The sequence below is a fragment of the Lagenorhynchus albirostris genome, chromosome 8 (assembly GCF_949774975.1).
Source record: "Lagenorhynchus albirostris chromosome 8, mLagAlb1.1, whole genome shotgun sequence".
NCBI classification, from domain to species: domain Eukaryota; kingdom Metazoa; phylum Chordata; class Mammalia; order Artiodactyla; family Delphinidae; genus Lagenorhynchus; species Lagenorhynchus albirostris.
Window position 1 is genome coordinate 14,231,474 of NC_083102.1, and position 22,945 is coordinate 14,254,418.

At 43.5% G+C, this 22,945-nt stretch overlaps 2 protein-coding genes across 12 annotated transcripts in view; one reads left to right on the plus strand and one right to left on the minus strand.

The window, feature by feature from the left end:
• Positions 1–22,945, plus strand: part of HIPK2 (homeodomain interacting protein kinase 2) — a 386,834-nt gene that overhangs the window by 272,462 nt on the left and 91,427 nt on the right. The window lies entirely within an intron of this gene.
• The window catches only part of LUC7L2 (LUC7 like 2, pre-mRNA splicing factor), a 57,242-nt gene continuing 49,313 nt past the window's right edge, over positions 15,017–22,945 (minus strand). For 9 of the 11 annotated variants that reach the window (XM_060156564.1, XM_060156566.1, XM_060156567.1 and 6 more), the window contains 2 exons: positions 19,969–20,160; positions 15,017–16,304 (listed from right to left, as the gene is read on the minus strand). In XM_060156564.1, coding sequence (XP_060012547.1) covers positions 16,127–16,304; positions 19,969–20,160 — 370 coding nt within the window. In that variant the 3' untranslated portion in view covers positions 15,017–16,126. The remainder of the gene's footprint in view (positions 16,305–19,968; positions 20,161–22,945) is intronic. The other 2 variants (XM_060156565.1, XM_060156575.1) reach the window with 2 other exon arrangements.

Consider the following 22,945-nt stretch of genomic DNA (forward strand, 5'->3'; position numbering starts at 1 on the left):
TCAGGGGTGCTGGAATGCTCTAGATCTTGATCTGGGTGGAGCTGGGTACATACGTAAAAATTCATCAAGCTATATACCTAAGGTTAAAACACTTAAATGCCTATCTCCAAGGAACAGGAGCGAGGTTACAGGAGTAGTGAGGTTTTTCTTCTTTTTCTTAATATACCACCTTTAGAACTATTAACATAAAACCATATTCACTTTTTTTAAATACCCATATTCATGTACTACTTCGATAAAAAGAGAAATTATATTTTTTGCAAGGTCCAAAAGATTCTGACGTGCAGCCTGGTTTGAGAACGATGAGCTTCAGAGAGCATTCCTGTGACTGCCTTTTCTTATAACCTGTCATTATTTCTTTCACCGAGGTACATTTTCACAAGTTGCAGCCTCGCCTCACCTTCCGAGCGTGTCTTTCCCTTTCTACTAAATGGAAGCTGGAAGGGTTCCACAGCAGGCTGGTCTGCGTGGAATTCCTCTGCGTAATTTTTCTAGTTTCTTTTCCCACCAGGCACTGCCAACGGCTGTTGTCTGAAATCCACACTCATAACGTTGCCCCCAGTACCGGTTTGTTTTATGGAGCTTTGGAGAACTGCCTCTGACACAGGCTGGCCCAGCAGCTCACAGCGGCCTCCGAGGTTACAGCTATGGACACCTCGTTTGTGGAAGAGTCACCTGTGTGGAGCACACACCTCATCCTGAGATTGGGCACAGGGAGCGACCCCCAAGTCAGGTTTTTACCAGCTTTTCTGGTAATTCTGATGCAGACAGTCTGCAAACCACATTTTGAGAAATGCTGTCTAAAAGAGCCCGTATTGCCCCCAGGGAAAAAAAAACAGTGTGTAGATATTTTGTCAACTTCACTGAGGTAAGAAAATGCACCCATCTCAGGAGTACCTTTTGACAACTGTTGGCACCCGTGTAAGCACCGCCAATCAAGATGTGGAGTAGTTCCAACACTGCAGAGAGTTCCCTCGTGTCCTCTGTGGTCAATGTTCTCTTCTCCCTAATCTCCAGCCCCAGGCAAATTTGCATTCTGTGTCTACAGATGAACTTCAGCTTGTTCTAGGATTTCACAGAATAGTCATTAAACATACTCTTTTGTGTCTGCTTGTTTAGCTTAGCACCAGGTTTTAAAGACTCGTTCAGGTTGCCCCAGGTATCGGTAATAGCTCCTTTCTTTGTAGGGACAGATCACAACCTGTTTCTCTTCTCTCTAATGGGTGATACTGCGGTTGTCTCCAGTTTGGAGCTTTTATGAATACAATGCTGTGGACATTCGGATTATCAGTCTGTGTGTGGACGTAGGCTGTCAATTTTCTTGAGCGCCTCGGAGTAGGATTACTGGGGTGTGTGGTAAGGATGTGTTTAATTTGTAAGAAACTGCCAACGTGTCTTCCAAAGTCGCTGCGCCATTTTACAGACCCGCCAGTGACATACCAGAGTTCCGGTAGCTCCACATCACCAGCATTCGGTGTTGCCAGCCTTTTCATGTTTAGACATTCTAGTGGATGTGCAGTGGTATCTCAGTGTGGTTTTCATTTGCACTTTCTTTTTTTTTTTTTAATTATTTATTTATTTTCGCTGTGTTGGGTCTTCGTTTCTGTGCGAGGGCTTTCTCTAGTTGTGGCAAGCGGGGGCCGCTCTTCATCGCGGTGCGCGGGCCTCTCACTATCGCGGCCTCTCCTATTGCGGAGCACAGGCTCCAGACGTGCAGGCTCAGTCGTTGTGGCTCACGGGCCCAGCCGCTCCGCGGCATGCGGGATCCTCCCAGACCAGGGCTCGAACCCGTGTCTCCTGCATTAGCAGGCAGACTCTCAACCACTGCGCCACCAGGGAAGCCCTCATTTGCACTTTCTTGACGACCGATGTTAACTTCTTTTCAGGTGCTCGTGGCCATTCGTATATTTTCTTTTGTGATTCTCATATTGATGGTCCAGAGCCCATATTTGGAGAACCCTGCCTAAAAGACGCATATGCCCACCAGGACAGAGCATTTTAAAAGTGATGATACAAATGGAAAAATCTAAGATCTCCCCCCAACTTTGTGAAAATTTTCAAAATACAGAGTTGGAAAAAAATGACATGACAAACACCCAGCTGCTCTCTACCTAGATCTAACAGCTGTTAACATTTTGCCACATTTACTCTATGTCTGTATATACAAAACTGTCAAACCATTTGAAAATGAGTTGCAGACATGAAGACACCTCACCCCTAAATACTTCAGCACACATCTCCTAAAAATAAGAATATTCTTCTACATAGTTGCAATTCTACCATTACACTTAATGAAATTAAGTTCATATTCAATCTGTGCTCCAACTTCCCTAGTTGCTCCATTAATTTAAGCAAAGGTCCAGTCAGGGTTTAAGCACTGTTAGGGGTTATCACTTGAGTCTCTTTCAACCTGGAACTTCTTCCCTGTAACATGGACTTTTTGAAAAGACCAGGCCAGTCGTGTAGAGTGACTAATATCTCGAATGTGTCTCATTTCCTGTAAACTGAAATGAGGCTTCGACTCAATATAAACATTGAAAAAAGCTATTTTTGCTGTTGTTGAAGTATAGTTGACTTAAAGTGTTAATTTCTGCTGTACAGCAAAGTGATTCAATTATACATGTATATACACACATTCTTTTTTACAATATAAACATTTTTGACAGGAGTAGTTTGTGATTCACATTTCATCACCTGATAGAGCTTAACATTGATTTCAAGTAATTTGCACCAAATTTTCTCAAAAAGAAAAAATTCAGGGAGCTAAAACATGTAACTCATATATCCAAATTTGGATAAATTTGGGCGTTTCCTCTGTTATTCTCAGCTTTAGAGATAGTGTAAAAGTAAAATAAGGCTATATAAAAAGGTTTTAGAAATGATACAGTTCATTTGCGCCTTCGTTGTTCCCTCCTGGGACATACCGTTCACAACGTTATGCCAGGAACGGCCTCAGGCTCAGGAGCAAAGAGATGTTGGGCAACTTTGTCGTGACCTTGGGTGACCTTGGCTTCGCTCTGTTCCCTCCGTAAAATGGGCGTGATAGGATACAGCTCCCACCAGTGCCACAGTGATGCGCAAATCAAGTGAGATCAGGTGGGTCAATGTATGTCAATAATTCACTCCACGTTCATTGAACATCAGTTGTGTTTCTGCGCCGGGTTTGTGGGAGGATGCAGAGAACAAGATCCATTCCCAGCACTTGGCCTGGCTGCCAGCGTGAGGGTGTGTTCAGGCAAAGGAATCACTGGGGATGTTGGGGGTTCTCCCTTATCTGCTCCGACCTCCTGCGCTGACTGTGAAGCAGCCGTGTGGTCTGACAGTGACCCCATTTGGGGGTGGAGGCGAGCAGGGATAACTTGGGAGGCAGACCTGACACATCGAAGCCAAACGTGCGGGTGGCGCAGTCCCAGTCCCCTGGCCACTGTTTGGTTCTGGAGCCCAGGCCTGAGCCTATCAGGGATGTCACTAACTGTTCCAAATGGGAACACACCCCAACCGGGCCCCGGATGTGAGAAAAGCTTGCCATGCTCTTTACAGACACAGGATGCGATGGTACTGAAACGGTGCGTGATGATGGGTCAAATCCATTCCACCTGCCTCCGGTAATGGAGGTAATTGAGGTCGTTTTAACACTTGCCTGTCTCCCAAACAGCACGTAGCCTGAACATGAAGATGTTTTACCTGAGTTACTGTCCAGGAACTTGGAGTCTCAGATGAGCCGGTTAAGGCTGGATAGGATCACCCACCCTCCAGGGGTCACACATGGATGTCAGCTCTGTGACCTTTCACACGTGCAGAAGCCTGTAGCGTAGTTACGCCTGCGCAGAAGGATGATTCCTGCACCTTTTTCCAATCACCTTTCCCCACAAACCCCACCCCTCACGCGCCCTGCTCCTTTATTTGCCATCCTATAAATACCCTGAGCCGCTCGCTTTCCCAGAGGTGAATTCGGCATCTGAGGTTTGTCCTCCCCTCGCTCCCCTCGCTCCCCTCGCTCCCCTCGCTCCCCTCGCTCCCCTCGCTCCCCTCGCTCCCCTCGCTCCCCTCGCTCCCCTCGCTCCCCTCGCTCCCCTCGCTCCCCTCGCTCCCCTCGCTCCCCTCGCTCCCCTCTCTCCCCTCTCTTCTCTCTCCCTCCTCTTCTCTCTCCCTCCTCTTCTCTCTCCCCCCACTCTCTCCCCTCTCTCCCCTCTTCTCTCTCTCTCTCCCCTCTTCTCTCTCTCTCTGCCCTCTTCTCTCTCTCTTTCCTCTCCTCTTCTCTCTCTCTCTCCCCACTCTTTCTCTCTCTCTCCCCTCTCTCTCTGTCCCCCTCTCTCTCCCCCCTCCCCCCCACTCTCTCTCCCCCTCTCTCTATCTCTTTCTCCTCTCTCTCTCTCTCCCCTCTCTCCCTCTCTCCCTTCTCTCCCCTCTCGGCTGGAATAAACCCACTCTTTGCCCCAAACTTTGGCGTCTCAGCGTTTGGTTTGCTGTGCGACGGGCACGATAAACCTGGTTGGGTAAAATTCGGCGAGCCGGGCAGGAGGGGAAGTTCAGATGGACCTTTTGCTTGGGGCTTTTTGGCCCCTTGCTGGTACAGAGAGCACGTGGAAAGGTCCAAGCAGCTGCCTGGTCCATTTGTTCCACGACCGTCCCCAAATTTCCCCTGCCAGGTGCCACCGACGTTTCATTTTGCAGCAGACGGTTTTGGGTTTGGAAGACATCTTGTGGGTGAGTAACTACGTTAAAGAAATCCAACTGTGCTTAAATTGTCCAATAATCCTGACCAGATCGTGGGCTGGGGGCCTGCCTACCTGGAGGGATTCTGGCCGACAATATAGAAGGTTACAGGTGCTGAGTTACTATACCTGGGTTAGAGGCCCGGGGTTTTTGTCGTTGGTCTTGTTTGTGTCCCTCTGTGTCTGATTGTTTCCGTTGTTAAGCTTTGACTGCTGGGGATTGAGCTTGGTGATGGTGGCAAGGACCCTTAGAAAGACTTCATTATTGTGACCACCTGGAAGCAAAGCCCCTTCAAAATGGGAAAGGTTAATTCAGTTCCCCCCTTGCAGCCCTAATTGGGAGACGTTCAGTTATGAATCCATGGAAAAGAAAGTGATGGTATTTTTTTTGGTAACACTGCATGGCCATAATATCCTTTAGTCTCCTGAGCAAAATGGCCTGTAAGTGGATCCTGAATTTACAATATAATTCTGCAACTAGATTCATTTTGTAAATGAGAAAAAACATGGGATGAAGTACCTTTAGATACAATGTTTGTATCAGAATAAACCTACGCAAAGAAGATGTAAGGTTATGGTCCAACAGGAAGGGAAGGAAGGAAACCTGTTTTGCTTCATGCTATTTCAAAGGAGGATGATTTGCCGTTGACCCTATATCATGGGGGCTGTTGCCCTTTCGTTTCCACTGTCTGAGCCACAGCCTCCGGCTTGGGCCCCTCTGGTCTCTGAGGGTCGAGAAATAGGAGTGAGCTCCCCCTTCTCATACCTGCTGCTGGATTTGGCCAGGGAGCTGCCCAGACTCAGGTGGGGCAACATCCAGCAAGGTGAGTCCCCACTGGGAGTGTGGGTGCTGAGACCGGGCAGCCGATGGGGTTGATCTGGGTCCACTCCCACTTTCAACTTCAGATTTATTTAATTGTAAGAACACTATGCTAACTTACAGAGATGACCCGAAGAGAATGGAAATACCTTTTCTCATCCTTTTTTTTTTTAAACTCCAAACCTGACCTGGGCAGATGTTCAAAATTTATTAAATACCCTTCTCACTTCAGAAGAACATAGAATGGTGCTGGATAAAGCTCGGGAGGAGGCAGATGTGCTTCCTGTAGACACCCCTGGCAGGCGGTAGGGGGTGCTGGGAGCGTGGCTATATCAACAGGGGGTCCTAATTGGGATGTGAATGTTGGGCATAGGCCAAAACTCGAGTATGATTGAGATTGTATTCTTGCGGGATTTCAAAGAGGGATGCCCAAAGCAGCTTTAATAAAGTACAAGAGGTAAAAGGGAACCCAGATGAGGCTCTTTCAGAGTTTCTCGTATGGGTCTCTAAAGCTTGGCGGCATTATACAGATACAGAGTCTGAGGCCCCAGAGAATTTAAATATGGTTAATATGACTTTTATTGGTCAGGTTCCCCCCACCCAGCCATATACAGAAGAAACAGAAGGTGCTCTTGGAATGCCGAGTCTCAACCTGTTGAGATTGCCTTCAGTTTCCAACGGCAGGGACCAGGCTCAGGAGAAAAGGGAACAAGAGAACGAAACAACAGGCCACTCTGCTGGCGGCTGCCTTACACGGGGAAGAGCCGGACCAAGCTGAGGACCCTACGAGGGACTTGGCAAAAGGTAGGAGGCCCCGAGCTTCTACTCGAACTGGGCAATCAGTAGTGGGATTTCTACCACCGTGAATACTGCAAACAGGAGGGACCCTGGAAGAGAGACTGTGCCATCCTAAGGAAGACTCTGGAAGAAGGTAAACAAGTGGCACATCAGATGGCTGAGCTGAGAACGATAGGGACCCAGGGGCTCCCCTTAATCCTGCCAAGTCCATCAGTATCTCGCATAGAGAACCCCCCGTGACTAGGACAGTAAGAAATCAACTTGTGGACTTTCTGATCAATACGGGGGTCACTTACTGTTTTATTATTATATTTGGCTGCATGGGGTCTTCATTGCTGTGCGTGGGCTTTCTCTAGATGTGGTGAGCCGGGGCTACTCTTCGTTGCGGTGCACGGGCTTCTCATTGCGGTGGCTTCTCTTGCTGCGGAGTACAGGCTCTAGGTGCGTGGGCTTCGGTAGTTGCAGCACAGGGGCTCAACAGTTGCAGCACGTGGGCCCTAGAGCGCAGGCTCAGTAGTTGTGGCACAGGGGCTTAGTTGCTGTGCAACACGTGGGATCTTCCCGGACCAGGGATCGAACCCATGTCCCCTGTATTGGCAGGTGGATTCTTAACCACTGTGCCACCAGGGAAGTCCCCCACTTACTCTGTTTTAAATATCCAGCTTTCTAAACTTTCTTTTGAGACTGTGTTTGTAAATGAGGTGTCTGGAGAAAACTTGAAAAAGCCTGGTCTCCAGCTGCTAGACTGTCAGATGGGGAAGCCTCATCTGAAGCAGCTTTCTATGTTGTTGTTGTTGTTTTGGTCGCATGGTTTGCGGGATCTTAGTTCCCCAATCAGGGAGTGAACCCTGGCCCTTGGCAGTGAAAGCGCCAAGGACCTAACCTCTGGACCACCAGGGAATTTCCTGAGGCAGCTTCCTATACGAGACTTACTAAATACCGGGGTTATCTTTGCACCTGGACAAATGGACATGAAAGTACCACCAGAGCAGGCTTGCACGTTGCAGGCTTTACTGTTCCAACCCCCAAAAGGATAGCCTACAGCCATTCCCAAAGGGACACTGCAGAAGGTGATTTAAAAATTTGCCCACAATATTTGGAGAAATCCGGGCAAAAGAGTTGAGGGAACTTCAACTAAACGAGGGAGCCCTGCTCCAGTATGTGGACGATCTTTGATTGCTAGTAAGACAAAGGACATCTCAGACCAAAATACGGTTTTGGCTATGAACTTGTTGGTCGAACGAGGCTATAAGGTGTCCAAGAAAAAGGCATAGACTCCTCAGCCGTCTGTTAAACATCTGGGTTTTGAACTCTCACATGGACAGAGAGCCTTGCTCCCTGATGGAAGGGAAGCTGCAGCCAGGGTTGCAGCTCCTACTACCAGGAGACAATTTAATTACAGGACTCCTGGGAGTGTCTGGGTTCTGCTGCATTTGGAGCCCCAACTTTGGACTTGTAGCAAAACCCCTTTAGGGAGCTCTTAGAGGAGGAGACGATGAACCTCTAGACTGAAATCTTGAAAGGATAAACATCCGGAGGGCCAGCTCAGTCCTCAATGGACGGGACCTTCTGAGGGACGTGACGGGAAATAGAGACTGTGCTGCAGAAGGGAAGCCACACCCCGGATCCTCATCCAAACCTCAGCTGGTTCCAGACTCCCGACACTGACTTCTCCGAGTGGGCAAGTGAACCCCTAGCAGATCTTAAGCTGTGAGAAAGAAAATAAGGTGAACAGGACTGCTGCAGTGTTGGCTTTGGTTAAGTAAAATTCTTCAGAAGGCAAGTTACTTAAATAACGTGTTAGGTTACCAGAATGATTTTTGTCTCCTCAGTATTTCTGACCTCCCAGGCTTGGAAGGACAATTCAGTGATTAGGCTTTCTCAGACTGGCAAAAGCAGGTAACTTCTCTACCTGTTGCCTATGTCACCCAAAACCTTTTTTTGTATTTGACCCTGCTGACCCCCTTGGTTATGCCTGTCATCAATTTTTCAACCACCCCCTACCTTCACTGATACTTAGGATAAAAAGCCCTCAGATGTAACATCAGGTTAGGCTAATCAACAGAATTTCCCGTCCTCTGTTTTTTGACTTAGCTGAAATTTGGTCCTCTCCTCGAGTCCTCAGATAAAACCATCCTGGGTGTCTTCCCCCTTCAAGAGCCCACTTGGTCAGGATATTGTAGCAATCGTACTTACTTTTCCCAGCCCATGTCCCTTCCATATTTAATATCGAAGTGTTTCAGCCCAACTGGTAACGATCAAGACAGTCTAATAGGTAAACGTAGGTCACAGATCCCTGGCTTGACGTGGGAAGTTTATCAGTATGTCTGGCATTCTGTGTGCTCCCCACCCCTGCGAAGGTACATCTTTTTGGTTTTGATTACCAACCTCGGGCCTATGAATGCTGTGACAGCTGCCACGTAGGTGCCATTTGCTTATTGGGATCAAAATGTTAACTTGATCAGGAGCAAGAGAATATTTTCAAATGAGCACTAAACAGTTTCATTACTCAAGTCCTTGTTAGGTCTACACGCCTTATCAGCAGGAAGTATCCTGGGTGGGCATTGCCATTCTTCCCTCAAGATTGAGGAATGAGGGACTTGCCGGGTGGTCCAGTGGTTAAGAAAACGCGATTCCACTGCTGGGGGTGAGGGTTCGATCCCTGTTTGGGGAACTAAGATCCCACACACTCAGTGCGGCCAATAAAAATAAAAATTAAAAAAATTTTAATGCTTTATTTTTTTTTAAAGTTATAAAAAAAGACTGAGGAATGATCAAAAGATTTGGGGGACCGAAACGGTGCATGAGGATTAATCAAATCCACTTCACCTGCCTTCACTGATCAAGGTTGTTTTAATACTTGCATATCTTCTAAGGCCCGTAGCCTGAACAATAAGATGTGTGCGTGAGTTATTTCCCAGGAACTTGGACTCTCAACTGCATCTACTGCAGCTGAGCCGGTTAAGGCTGGTTAGGACCACCCACCCTCCAGCTGAGCAATGCGTGGGTGCCTGCTCGGTGACTTTCCCAAACTACAGAGGCTTATAGCTTAGTTACGCCTGCGCAGAATGATTCCCGCGCCTTCTCCCAATCACCTTTCCCCACACGCCACACACCTCAAGCCGCCCCCTTTTTTTTTATTGGAGTATAGTTGATTTTACAATGTTGTGTTAATTACTGCGGTACAGCACAGTGATTAAGTTATACACGTACATTTTTTATATTCTTTTCCATTATGGTTTATCATCCAATATTGAATATAGTCCTCTGTGCTATAGAGTAGGACCTTGTTGTTATTCATTCTCTATATAAAAGCTTACGGGGAACTCCCTGGAGGTCCAGTGGTTGGGACTCGGTGCTTCCACTGCAGGGGGCCTGGGTTCGATCCCTGGTCGGGGAACCAAGATCCCAAAAGCCATGCAGCACAACCAAAAAGAAAAACCAAACAGAAAGCTCACATCTCCTCACCCCAACCTCCCACTCCATTCCTCCCCCAACCCCCTCACCCCGGCAACCACAAGTGTGTTCTATGTCCGTGCTTCTGTTTCATAAATAGGTTCATTTGTGTCATATTTTAGATTCCACACATAAGTGATAAATGGTATTCATCTTTCTCTGACTTCTCTTAGTATGATAATCTCTAGTTGCATCCATGTTACTGCAATTGGCATTATTTCATTCTTTTTTATGGCTGCGTAATATTCCATTGTATGTGTATGTACCACATCTTCTTTATCCATTCATGGACACTTAGGTTGTTTCCATGTCTTGGCTATTGTGAATAGTGCTGCTATGAACGTGGGGGTGCATGTAGTTTTTGAATTATAGTTTTGTCTGGATATACGCCCAGGAGTGGGATTGCTGGATCATACGGTAATTTTATTTTTATTTTTCTAAGGAACCTCCATACTGTTTTGCACAGTGGCTGCAACAGCTTACATTCCCACCAACAGTGTAGGTGGCTTTTCTTTTCTCCACACTTTCTGCAGCATTTGTTATTTGTCGACTTTTTAATGACGGCCATTCTGACTGGTGTGAGGTGATACCTCATTATAGTTTTGATTTGCATTTCTCTAATAATTAGCAATGTTGAGAATCTTTTCATGTGCCTGTTAGCCATCTGTATGTCTCTTTTGGATAAATGTCTATTTAGGTTTTCTGCCCATTTTTCGATTGGGTTGTTTGCTGTTGAGTTGTATGACTTGTTGGTGTATTTTGGAAATTAAACCCTTGTCGGTCACATTGTTTGCAAGTATTTTCTCCCATTCTGTAGGTTGTCTTTTCGTTTTGTTTATGGTTTCCTTTGCTGTGCAAAAGCTTGTAAGTTTGAGTAGGTTCTATTCCTTTATTTTCGGTTTTATTGCTATTGCCTTGGGAGACCTAAAAAAATACTGGTAGGGTTTATGTCAGAGAATATTTTGCCTATGTTCTCTTCTAGGTGTTTTATGGTGTCATGTCTTGTTTAAGTCATTAAGCCATTTTGAGTTTATTTTTGTGTAATGGTGAGAGGGTGTGTTCTAACCTCATTGATTTACATGTGGCTGTCCAGTTTTCCTAACACCACTTGCTGAGGAGACTGTCTTCTTCCCATTGTATATTCTTGCCTCCTTCGTCGAAGATTAATTGACCGTAGGTGTTTGGGTTTATTTCTGGGCTCTATTCTGTTCCATTGATCCATGTCTGCTTTTGCACCCATACCACACTGTTTTGATTACTGTAGCTTTGTAGTAGTGTCTGAAGTTTGGGAGCGTTATGCCTCCTGCTTTTTTTTTTTTTTTTTTTTTTTTTTTTGGTGGTACACGGGCCTCTCACTGTTGTGGCCTCTCCCATTGCGGAGCACAGGCTCCGGACACGCAGGTTCAGCAGCCATGGCTCACAGACCCAGCCACTCCACGGCATGTGGGATCTTCCCGGACCGGGGCACGAACCTGTGTCCCCTGCATCGGCAGGCGGACTTTCAACCACTGCGCCACCAGGGAAGCCCTACCTCCTGCTTTTTTTTCTTCAGGATTGCTTTGGCAATTCTTGGTCTTTTAATGGTTCCATATGAATTTCAGGATTATTTGTTCTAGTTCTGTGGAAGATGTTATGGGTAATTTGATAGGGATAGCATTAAGTCTGCAGAATGCTTTGGGTAGTATGGCCATTTTAACTATTAATTTTCCCAATCCAAGAGCATGCCACCCTGCTTCTTTATTCATCATCCCATCACTACCCTGAAAGCCCCTTGCCTTCGGGGAGGCAGGCTTGAGATCGGTTCTCCCATCTCCTACCTCGGCTAACTTGCAAAGACATCCTCTCTTTGTCTCAAATCTTGGAATCTCAGCGTTTCAGTTCCTTGAATGTCAGGCAAGATGAACCTGGTTTGCTAACCGTTTCTCTTCATCTGGATATCTGGCTCTGTGCTAACCTGAGAATGAAGGTGTCACATGGAACTCAATCATGTGAGCCAACAGACCCTTCCTTGTGTAAGGCTGTTTGAGTTGGATCTTGTGTTACAAGCACCCAACAGTATCCAGGTAAAGGAGTGCATTGTGTTTGGGACCCTAGGAGCCTCTCCCAGAGCATCGTCTGCAGGTTCTGGTGCCGGCACTTCCTATGTGGCCTCACCTTGCTGGATCCTTGACTGAGAGCCCAGTTCTGTGCGTCTGAATGCCTCGCTTTCAGCCGGAACCCTGCCACGCTGGCATGTAGTTTGGTCTGACCCTAGGTGTGCTTGTAGACCCAAAACCTCTGACATCCTGGTTTCTGCTGGTACTTGGAGAACATGTAGGTACACCTCACAGTTCTGAAACATCTGCTGCCCCCAGTACCTCACAGAGCCCTGCTCACCTGTGGCCCCAGCACCACTCTACTGGTAGTCCCATGCCTAGCCCCCCCAGTCTGCCTCTGCCATCAAACCCCTGTTCTCAGCCCTCTCCTGCCTTTCCCAACTCTGCTGAAGGTGAGATTTTTTTCTTTTCAAATTGCAACAGGTAATGAAAAGAAAGAACAACTTAGTATTTATTGCATTATTTATGCCCTGGGAAAATCTGAATACCAGTAGTCAAGGTATAATGAATAACGGATGTAAATAGCTTTTTTTCCAGATAGGAAAAACAGACAAGAAATTTCCCCCCAAAGTATCAGTATAGCATATTGTGCCGGATCAAGGTTCTGAAGATTCTCAGCTGCACCAGACCTAAACCTAAGAGATGCGAGGATGGTTTGGGGGCAAGGGAGGCACGCAGGAAGCTCAGGGCAGCAGCTAATTACCAACTGAGGGGTATGTTTCAATGGCTTAACAATCTGCATAGCTGTACCTGTTCTTAGTTGAGTATCTACCTTAAATGTGCATACTTTTATTAAGTTATGTAATATTTACTTGGATCTTTAATGTTAAACCCTGTAAGTACTTACCATTTTAAACTATCACCAGCATTTGTTTATAAAAACTTACGGTGATGGGCTGTTACCTAACACTACCCTTTTGAAAAGGTACCATACTGAATGACAAATTACATTTGCCACAATGAATGACAAATTACTACCTTGAATGACAAAACTGTAATGCATGCTGGGCTCTGGCTCAAAGGGCTAATGTTGAAAGCTGTTATGAAATTGTGTATGAACGTAGGCTCTTGAACTTGGAGGGTAAAAATACCAGGAACTTGATAAATCAACCCTAAAACTAAGGTTTAACTTTTTATCATAAAGGTAAGAAAGTCTTACTGGGAAAAAACAAGTCTCCTTACAAATGGAGGGTTTTTTCTTTTGAGTTGATACTGTTGATACAGCTCAGCAATGCAGCTTTGGGGAAAATGCTTGCTGACAGTAAAATGAGGGTCTTAAATAAAATTTTTTTTTTTTTTTTTTAAATTTTTGGCTGTGTTGGGTCTTTGTTGCTGCGTGCAGCCTTCCTCTAGTTTTGGAGAGCGGGGGCTATTCTTTGTTGCAGTGCACAGGGTTCTCCTTGTGGTGGCTTCTCTTGTTGCGGTGCACAGGCTCTAAGCGTGTGGGCTTCAGTAGTTGTGGCAGGCGGGCTCAGTAGTTGTGGCATGCAGGCTCAGTAGTTGTGGCGCACAGGCTTAGCGGCTCCTCGGCATGTGGGATCTTCCCGGACCAGGAATCAAACCCGTGTCCCCTGCATTGGCAGGCCACTTGTTATCCACTGCGTCACCGTAAGTCCCTAAAATGAGGGTCTTATTGAAGGAAAATACTTAGCATAACATCCCCAGAGGATCAAGTGTTCTTGTACATGTGACTAAACTTTCTCTAAAGATAACAAAAAAAATACCAAATTGTGTATGAGAGAGACTTTAGGGTTATTCTAACTCAGAATGGTTACCCTGGCTCAAGGATGACTATCAAAAATGTACATTTACTCTGAAGTCCAAATACTAGCGGTGGGACTTCCCTGGTGGCGCAGTGGTTAAGAATCCACCTGCCAGTGCAGGGGACACGGGTTGGAGCCCTGCTCCAGGAATATCCCACATGCTGCAGAGCAACTAAGCCCGTGCGCCACAACTCCTGAGCTCTAGAGCCCACAAGCCACAACTACTGAAGCCTGCATGCCTAGAGCCTGTGCTCTGCAATAAGAGAAGCCACTGCAATGAGAAGCCTGTGCACTGCAACGAAGAGTAGGCCCTGCTTGCCACAACTAGAGAAAGCCCGTGCACAGCAACGAAGACGCAATGCAGCCAAATAAGTTAAAAACAAAAACAAATACTAGCAGTATCTAAGCCACAGAATTGTTCTAAAAGGATCTTTTAAAATGGGGTTATTCAGGGCTTCCCTGGTGGCACAGTGTTTGAGAGTCCGCCTGCCGATGCAGGGGACACGGGTCGTGCCCCGGTCCGGGAAGATCCCACATGCCGCGGAGCGGCTGGGCCCGTGAGCCATGGCCGCTGAGCCTGCGCGTCTGGAGCCTGTGCTCCGCAACGGGAGAGGCCACAGCAGTGAGAGGGCCGCGTACCGCAAAAAAAAAATACTACTACTACTACTACTACTAAAATAGGGTTATTCAGTTCAGGAACATGCAGGTGAGGTGACCTGCCATGGGCCCAGCCCCTGGATGATGATGATGTCCTTCACTGGCTATTGCTGACCTGTTTGTTGGTGGCCACTTAGATATATGTGGTATTTAACTCCACATATATCACTTTGGTGGGTCAGGTTCCAGACAGCCTTCCTTGCACCTACCAGCTTAACCTTTTGGACCTCATTCCACACCCTAAGGTACTAAGTCTAAAGTGCTTTTAAGGATCGAAGAGAACAGCACAGACCACTAGGAACAAAGAAGATAACAATTTCTGAGCAACCAAAAATAAATGGGTGCTGATGCAGCTGGGTCTCCGATAAAACTCTGTATGAACTGAATGTGTGGAACCAAATATGGCAGGAAAACCTCATTTAATGAGGCACAACTTGGTAAGCTGGGAACGTGAGGTTTGTCCCCTTTAGATGTAAATCTGATGTCACTTAAAATGATTAGTTTCAGTTTCTGAGGCTTACGTTCCTGTCACATCAAATTTGTTAAAACTTACGGAACTAAAGATAGAAATAGTCCTTGAAAGGATCTTAACTATACTCACTCACAGACCCTTATTTCATTATATTCTTGTTTTTCAAGAATCTCAAGTTTTAACTACTGTTTAAACACGAGTGGGTATATAGCTTTTGAATGCAGAAATCGTTAGTCTCATTACACTGGGTACACCATGTTTTTATTTCAATTTGCTCAATGTGAAGAAAAACAAAACAAATAAACTCAATTTCTTCTGCAGGTCTGGTCCTTCTCTACAGCGGTTGTTACAGACAGTCCTGAAGTAGCTGGAATATAGCCAGCAAGGGCCCAGGTGGAGCAACAATTCATCTTGCATCTGTAAGTATATATTTATTTCCTTTGGTGCCTTGCACAGTAAGGCACTATTAGTAACAGAATAGAAATGGCCACAGCAAGTAGTTCTAGTGACAATTTACTAGACAAGTTACAGTTTAATGGTGGTGGTGATTTTCATTTTATTATTTTTTACAATAAGGGTGTAATCTTTATACTCCACACACACAAAATAAAACAAGAAGTGCTTATGAAAGAGTCCCTGCCCCCACCCCCCATCTCAAAACATCCTGAACATAGCTATTCAATAGAACAGAAAAATCAAGACATGTTTGATTTCAAAATTTCAATAAAAAAGCAAAGCATGTAATGCAACAGCTGTTCAACCTCCCACTCTAAAATAGGCACCGTTAGACAAACAAAACTCCCGGTACTTTAAATTTCTCCAGCACACATTCCAGTATAAATGTTCTGAACTGTAATCAGCTAGTAATTAATAATGGGAATAGAACCTTAGAACAGAAGTTATATTGCTTCCCTGCACCCCTTTCTCTTACAGTTAGAGGGTAGAGGTATCAGGGGATACGGAGTCAAAGGAAGAAGGATTAAAAAGAAATTCCCAAAGTTTGTTTTTTGGACGAGAAAGGAAGACAGCATTTTACAAATGTTCAAAAAATCCCAAGGCAAGTAACACAATTCATTCACTATCACTCCTACTAGAAAGAATAAAGACATCAGCAACTTATTATATAAAACTGTATTTTCAGAAGTGTATTACAAGTTCACCAGAAACTATGGATGTAGTTTTAGGCTTCATCAAAGAAAACAAGTTCAGATCAAGTTAGATGCTATACACCTAGCCTAGCTGGATCGGTGTCTGGAACTGCTCACTGTGTCACCCTGAACAGCTGTAAACTAAACAATAGTATGTAACTCCAGAGGAAGCTTAAGGATTGAGGATATGTACACAGCTAATTATATCTCCCCTGCTTCGCGCTCTTCAGAGCTCCTCCTGTCTTCTGATCTGCCATTAGCGCTCTCATAGGACCGCTTCTTATCTTTTCGATCTCTGTCACGAGGTGATCTGTCTCTTGAATTCCTGTCTCTGTCACGTGATGCTAAGTCTTGTTCTCTGAATCTCTCTTTTGAGGATCTGAAAAATATTAATTTGAGGAGCAAAATGTGTTGGGAAACCCAAAATCCAAATGAAAGAATCGGATAAATATTAAGGTACTGATTAGCTGAAGATATACAGAATGCATCCAAGAAAAGAGCACTCTACTGTATTTGACAAGGGTACTAAAACAAGGAGATGGATGAAGACAAATAGGTAAGGGTCAAAAACCATAAGCCAAAATGATTTACAGGACATTCTCATTATCTTCGAGGCAACCCTAAAGCTTCTCCAGTTCATAGCAAACATATTTAATATAAAAATAATATATAGACAATACCTTAAAGATGTTATCCAATGTTTTAAGAATATACAATAGAATGTAGATTCCCAATCAGATGGAAATCAGTGGCTTAGGACAGGGGTCAGGAACCCTTTCCTCTTTGCTGTCTGCCCAGAGGGATAAATATTTTAGGTGTTGCAGGTCATGTGAGTGTGGTATACTCTTCCTTTTCTTTTTGTCAACCCCTTAATATAAAAACCATCATCCATAGCTCCCTGGCTGTATAAAAACAGGCTGTGGAGCCACATTTGGCCTGCAGGCAACAGTTTGCCAACACTCAGGTAAGAGAACTACTCAATGATATGGCTTTGAGCAACCATTTATTATTTAAAACTCTGCTTTATTCCTGCGGAGTTAGCTCATTAAACCGACAGAAAAAGATACAGAGAAAGATGATCACACTGTAATAAACCTTGATTAACTGTAACTGTTTAATACCACCTTTCCATTCCCATACCCAAGTCAAGAAGAAAGGTAATAAGCTCATACCAGAGATTCAATCAAAAGGAAACCCAAAGGACATTAGGGGATCAGAATTAATATGGAATCTTCTATACCTTCAACATCTAGAATAAATCGGTAACATATTACATTTATTTGGTTCTTCACGGGTGACATGGTTCTTCACGGGTGACATGGTACTTTTACATAATTCTCTCACTTAACCCACATTCAGAATTAGGATCTGAGGTCTGATTAAGTAATACTTTCAACTTCTAAGGCAGGGGAAAAAGTACTACCCTACTACCCAGTTTTAGAAATACAGTTAAAAAGGATTAAACCAAAAAGGTTGAAAGATTAAACGTCAATTTCTGGCATTCTACTTAATTAAGGTTTTAATAAGCTTAATTTAAAAATAATGTGTTAAATCATACAGTGCACATTCCTATCCATGTCTTTGTAGGAATGGAATATGAAGAGAGACGATTGAGATGATGCCTAAGAATAAGGACACGCATTGCTGGTAAGTCCCAGAGAAATAAGAACAAACTGTAAGTATCAACTAGTATTCTGCCAGAGATTACAGTGTCCTTATTACAGAAGCAGTTTTCACTCAGTATTTCACTCAAACTATCGATAATCCTGACAAAGCAGGCACCCTTCTACTAAGTAGATAAGGAAAGACAGGAGGGGTAATTAGATAAATTTGGCCAAGGCCACTTTCATCCAAGTAGTCTGACTCTGAAGTCTGCACTGTATGTGTCTGAACGCAGCAGAAAAATGCAAACGGTTCTCATTTACCAAGGGTAACTGTTACCCGGAAAGGCCACAAGGAAAATCTACTTATATTGGAGACCAGTATCTCACAGTTGGAGCAGGAGAACGGCAAGTTATAAAAGACCTTTAACTGGGGCTTACCTTGAAATTTAAACTCAACTACTATGTAGGAATAACTTGATATTCTCTTTTATACAGTAACTGTAGATGGTAGTAGCAATTGTCTGCTAATTTTTGGCAAAAAAAAACAAAATACTGCTTTGAAAAAGTAATGTGAGTATCAAGATTAGAAGTGCTCTTGGGAACAGAATGATTTTACAAAAATAATCCTCTTTATTAACAACATGCTGAAAATACTAGATGAGGGGTGTCAGGCGGTATGGTGGAACAATTTCCTGTATGTCTTGATTAACAGAGGAACCCTTAGGGACTAGGTCCCAGAAGAGGAGACTTCATGCCCTCTCTCCATCCCTACCACCAAAAACGACATTTAAGAGGTCAGAGACATCAGAAAAAATGACAGGTAGCCAAGCTGACAAGAGAAATTATCTAGACCTATCAACCAGCAAAATGATTCTTAAAATTTACAGTGCAGGTAAGATTCCTGAAGAATTGTTTTAAATGTATTTTTCTGGACACTGTACTGTGTGCCTAGTTTTAAGAATGAGATAAGTGGCCTAGAATTCACACCATGTGGAGCTCTGCCCTCATCAATTCCCTGCTCATTCTCTGCATTTGCCTATAATACCCAGAATATTTTTCCTACCTGGTTTTATCAATCGGATTATACCCACTCTAGGTTTTAGGCTATTCCCTGAAGCCATTTTTGTTGTTGTTACTCTGGTACTTCCCTCACCTAATCTCCTGTATTATTTACTCTGATATCCAGTTTAGCACTTTGTCAGTGCTCATTATTGTCAAAGATGTTATTAGTCCTGTGTCCTAACTCACTTCAATAAAGCTGCTCAACTACATTATACTTATTTTTTTAATACAGTAGAAGGTATACAATTATTACTGATTTAAAGTCTCCTGAAGAACTACTTGGTTTTCTAAGAGTGGAACTTAAATGTTCTCACCAAAAACAATAAAAATATATGTGAGGTGATGGAGGTGTTAATTAACTAGATGGAAGGAATCCTTTCACAATGTATATGTAGAGCAAATTACCACAATGCCCACTTTACATGTCTTACAACTTACTTTGTCAATTATGCCTCAGTAAAGCTGGGGGTGGGGGAGGGAACCTACTTGGAACAAGGCAAGAATATAAGGAATAAATAAAAGAGCCTATTATATCCAACGCAGTTTGTGAGCAGTTTCAGGGAAAGGCTAGCTGAGGGGGGAAAAAAAACAAAATCTGCAGAAAGCTGTTAAAAATTTATCACGAACTTTATGTGGAGTAATCCACAGACAACTTAAGATTAGTAGAGACTAGGCACTCAAAAAATGTTTCTGTTCCATAGAAATGACCTGGCTTAAGGGCCATAATGGGACCTGAGAAGTTTGGGGAGCTTGGTCTATACAGACCATGAGTGCTTAAGGCTCTACCACATTCTAATCCTTTGTCCTGATTAGATATTCAAGTCCTTAAAACACACCTCACCCTGGGTCTGCTCTCCTTGCACGTTTTGAATTTTCATGCCAATGACGTCTAACTTCCTTTAAAATTCTGAACCTGCCCTGCCCTGCCCAACTAACTGTATATAACAATGCATATCTATAGTGCAGAATAAACAAGAATATACTGAACGTCTGCTCTGAAGAAGTACACCAGCTCAAGGAAGTTCAGAAACAGTAAGTCAGACAACTCTTAATGAAAGGACTTCTCAGAGTCCCTAATTCACCAATACATACTGGAAAAGCTCTAACAGTACTGGTACCTAAAATTATTTGCCCATAAAGTACTTTTTCCCAAGACACACTAAGCAGAGAAAAGCAATAACCTCTGCACAGATTGGTTCCAATTTCTTACTCTTGCTCATAAGTATATTCTTTCTGAACTACCCATATATTCAGGAAAAAAAATGTTATACACTCACACACAAATGTGTACAAATTAGCAGATGCCAAGTTCAAACCACCAGTATTCCAAGTCTAAACTGTAAAGGTAGTTCCATATCCTCCTATGGACCTCAGTACCTCCTCCTGGATCGCTCTCTGCTCCTGTCTCTAGAACTGTGCCCACTTCTCTGGTGGCTGCGGCTGCGACTACGGCTGCTGGAGCGGGACCTGTGGCGATGGCGTTTCTCCCGGGATTTGGATCGAGTTCTCCTTTTCCGTTCCCGTGACATGGAGCGAGACCTATGTCTGCGATGCTCTCTGGACCTGGATCTACAAAAGATAGTTAGTTTTTAGCTTAGTTGGCACTACATTTCTCATTTACTAAAGCCTCCTCTTTAAAGAGAAACTATCCCTCAGTAGCCTTATTTAACGCCAATACTATTTCAAATCAGCTAAATCTATGCTAAAATGAATTGCTGGTATATTAATAACTACAAACTAGAATTTTGAAATAAAAATTAAACAGTAAAAAAAAAATTAAACAGTAGTTCTCAGAGGTCAATCAGTGTTGTATAAATTTACATCAGTAATATTTTTTACGAAGGAAACAATCTGTAACACTACTACATGCCAGGGATTGTATTATCTAGATGCTTTAAGGACAATTTCATTTAAACTTCTGAGATTTTTAGTACACTTTAGAAACAAAGTATGTACCTGATGAACATGGACAGAAAGGAGACACAAGATAAAGAATATTGTTTAGGATAAAGTTACTAACTTGCTGAATTGAAAAGGTTATATGACCACTGAAATAAGTTTAAATGCCCCCAATGTGCCTTGTTAGTGTAATCAGAACAGTTAAGACAGTTCTCTATTCAAGTAGTACATAATTTGGGAGGAAAAAATTAACATGCATAAATCATTTTAGAGAACTTTAACTGCAAAAAAAAAAAAAGTATTTTTTGTAGGTGTACAGAGAAGGAAAAACACTTCTGTAGCCTCCGCTGGGTCACAAAACTAACTTGTGTATTGTGTCTGCGGCCAGGATGAGGATGGCATATATAGAGGACGTAAAACGTTTGAGGGAAAACAACGGGGAAGAAAGGTATGAATTTTTTAGCCGCCACTTCCAAAGTGATGGACACATTCTAAACCGGATTGTGATAGCTGTGCAACTTTAAATTTCCCGGAAGTCATTAACCAGCACACTTAAGTGGGTAAACTATGGTATGGGGTGTAAATTAAACCTCAGTAAAGCTCTTTTAAAAATTTTAAGTCACTTTAAAGAATGAGGTATTTAATCAAATTATGAGAAGAGTGAGTTCAAAAGCACATTATTCAGATGATACAACGACCACAGCTAAATAGAGTACTTTCACAATTAAATATTTCTGAAAAGAAACAGAGGGAAAAGATAAAATTCATTCCATACACGTTTTTATCAAATGATATTTTCTTTTATCAGTCACTTTGAGCTATTATGACAAATTATTTCTCCCAGCGCGTAATTTCATTTTACTAGTTGTCTAGTAACACCATTTACTGGGTGCCTACTGCGCTGCTCTAGGAACTGGGGAGACTGAGCAGCAAATACAGTCCTTAACCTCAGGGAGCTTATACTCCGGAACGAGGCCTACACAGATACGTAGGCAGTAAATAAAGGTGGTCATCTTTTGTATCGAATAGGCAGGAAAGGCTTTTCTTATAAAATCACATTTAAGCAAAGATGAAATGAAGTAAGGAAATCAGCTCATCAGCCAGCTCAGAGAAGACTGCTTCAGGTAGAGGGAGCATGGGTGCAAAGGCCCTAAGGTGAGAGAAAGTTCAACATGTCAAAAGAAAAGAAGAAACCCTTTTGGCTGCAATGAAATTAGCAAGGCAGAGTAATATCAGGAGTCTAACAAGCAGGATGACCAAGTACTTTGTCACTCAAACCAGGATGCTCTCAACATTAAATTATACAGAGGGAAAGGGGGAGCTATTAATAAATATGCTGAGACAAGAAATAAACTGTAACTACCCTAGGGCACATTGATCACTCTATAAAGCCATGGTGAGGATTTCAACTTCTATGAATGAAATGGAAGACCTTTAGAGGGTTTGAAGACAGGGCTGATATGATTTATTTCACTTTTTAAAGAACTCATTCTGGCCGATGTGTAAAAAACAGACTGAGGCGAAGGAAAGTGGACAACAGAAACAGAAATTAAGAAATTGCTTAAGAGGCTATTGTAAATAGTGAGGTAAGAAGTGGCTTGGACTAGAGTAATAGAAATTAAATTTCTGGCCTGAATATCTAAAGATGTTCTATGTACAAAGAGTTTAAATCTCTCTTCAACAAAGGGAGAAGCTTGCATTAACCAACCAGTAAAAAAGAACAGTATCGTCATTTAATATTTCTACTTCTCATCCTGGATTGAAAAACTCAACAATATAAGTTAGCTGACACAACTGGTCCTGTTTCATGCCTTAGTTTTTTAGTGTTTTAAAGCAGAAATACCGCTGAAAGATGCTAAAAAGTAGTAAGGACATCTAATAGAAACATAAGGTTTTTCTTTCATAACAACAAATGCTCTAGTTTACAGGGAAAAAGTTCTTGGGAAACAGTTACTCTTCAGAGTCAAGAATACTCAGAAGGTTTCAAAAAAGAAGATGTGATTTGAATAAGGAATGGTAGGATTTGAAAAAAATGAGAAAGGGCACTCTGCGTAGGCATGGACTCATTTGAGAAAGGCTCAGGGGACTTCCCTGGTGACGCAGTGGTTAAGAATCCACCTGCCAATGCAGGGGACACGGGTTCGAGGCCTGGTCTGGGAAGTTCCCACATGCTGCCGAGCAACTAAGCCCATGTGCCACAACTACTGAGCCTGTGCTCTAGAGCCCAAGAGCCACAACTACTGAGCCCGCATGCCACAACTACTGAAGCCCACACGCCTAGAGCCCGTGCTCGGCAACAAAGAGAAGCCACCACAATGAGAAGCCCGCACACCACAACAAAGAGTAGCCCGCGCGCAGCAACAAAGACCCAACCCAGCCAAAAATAAATTAAAAAAAAAAAAAAGGCTCAAGACAGGAATGAGGGAACAGCAAGTGAAGAACTAAGGATGAAGTG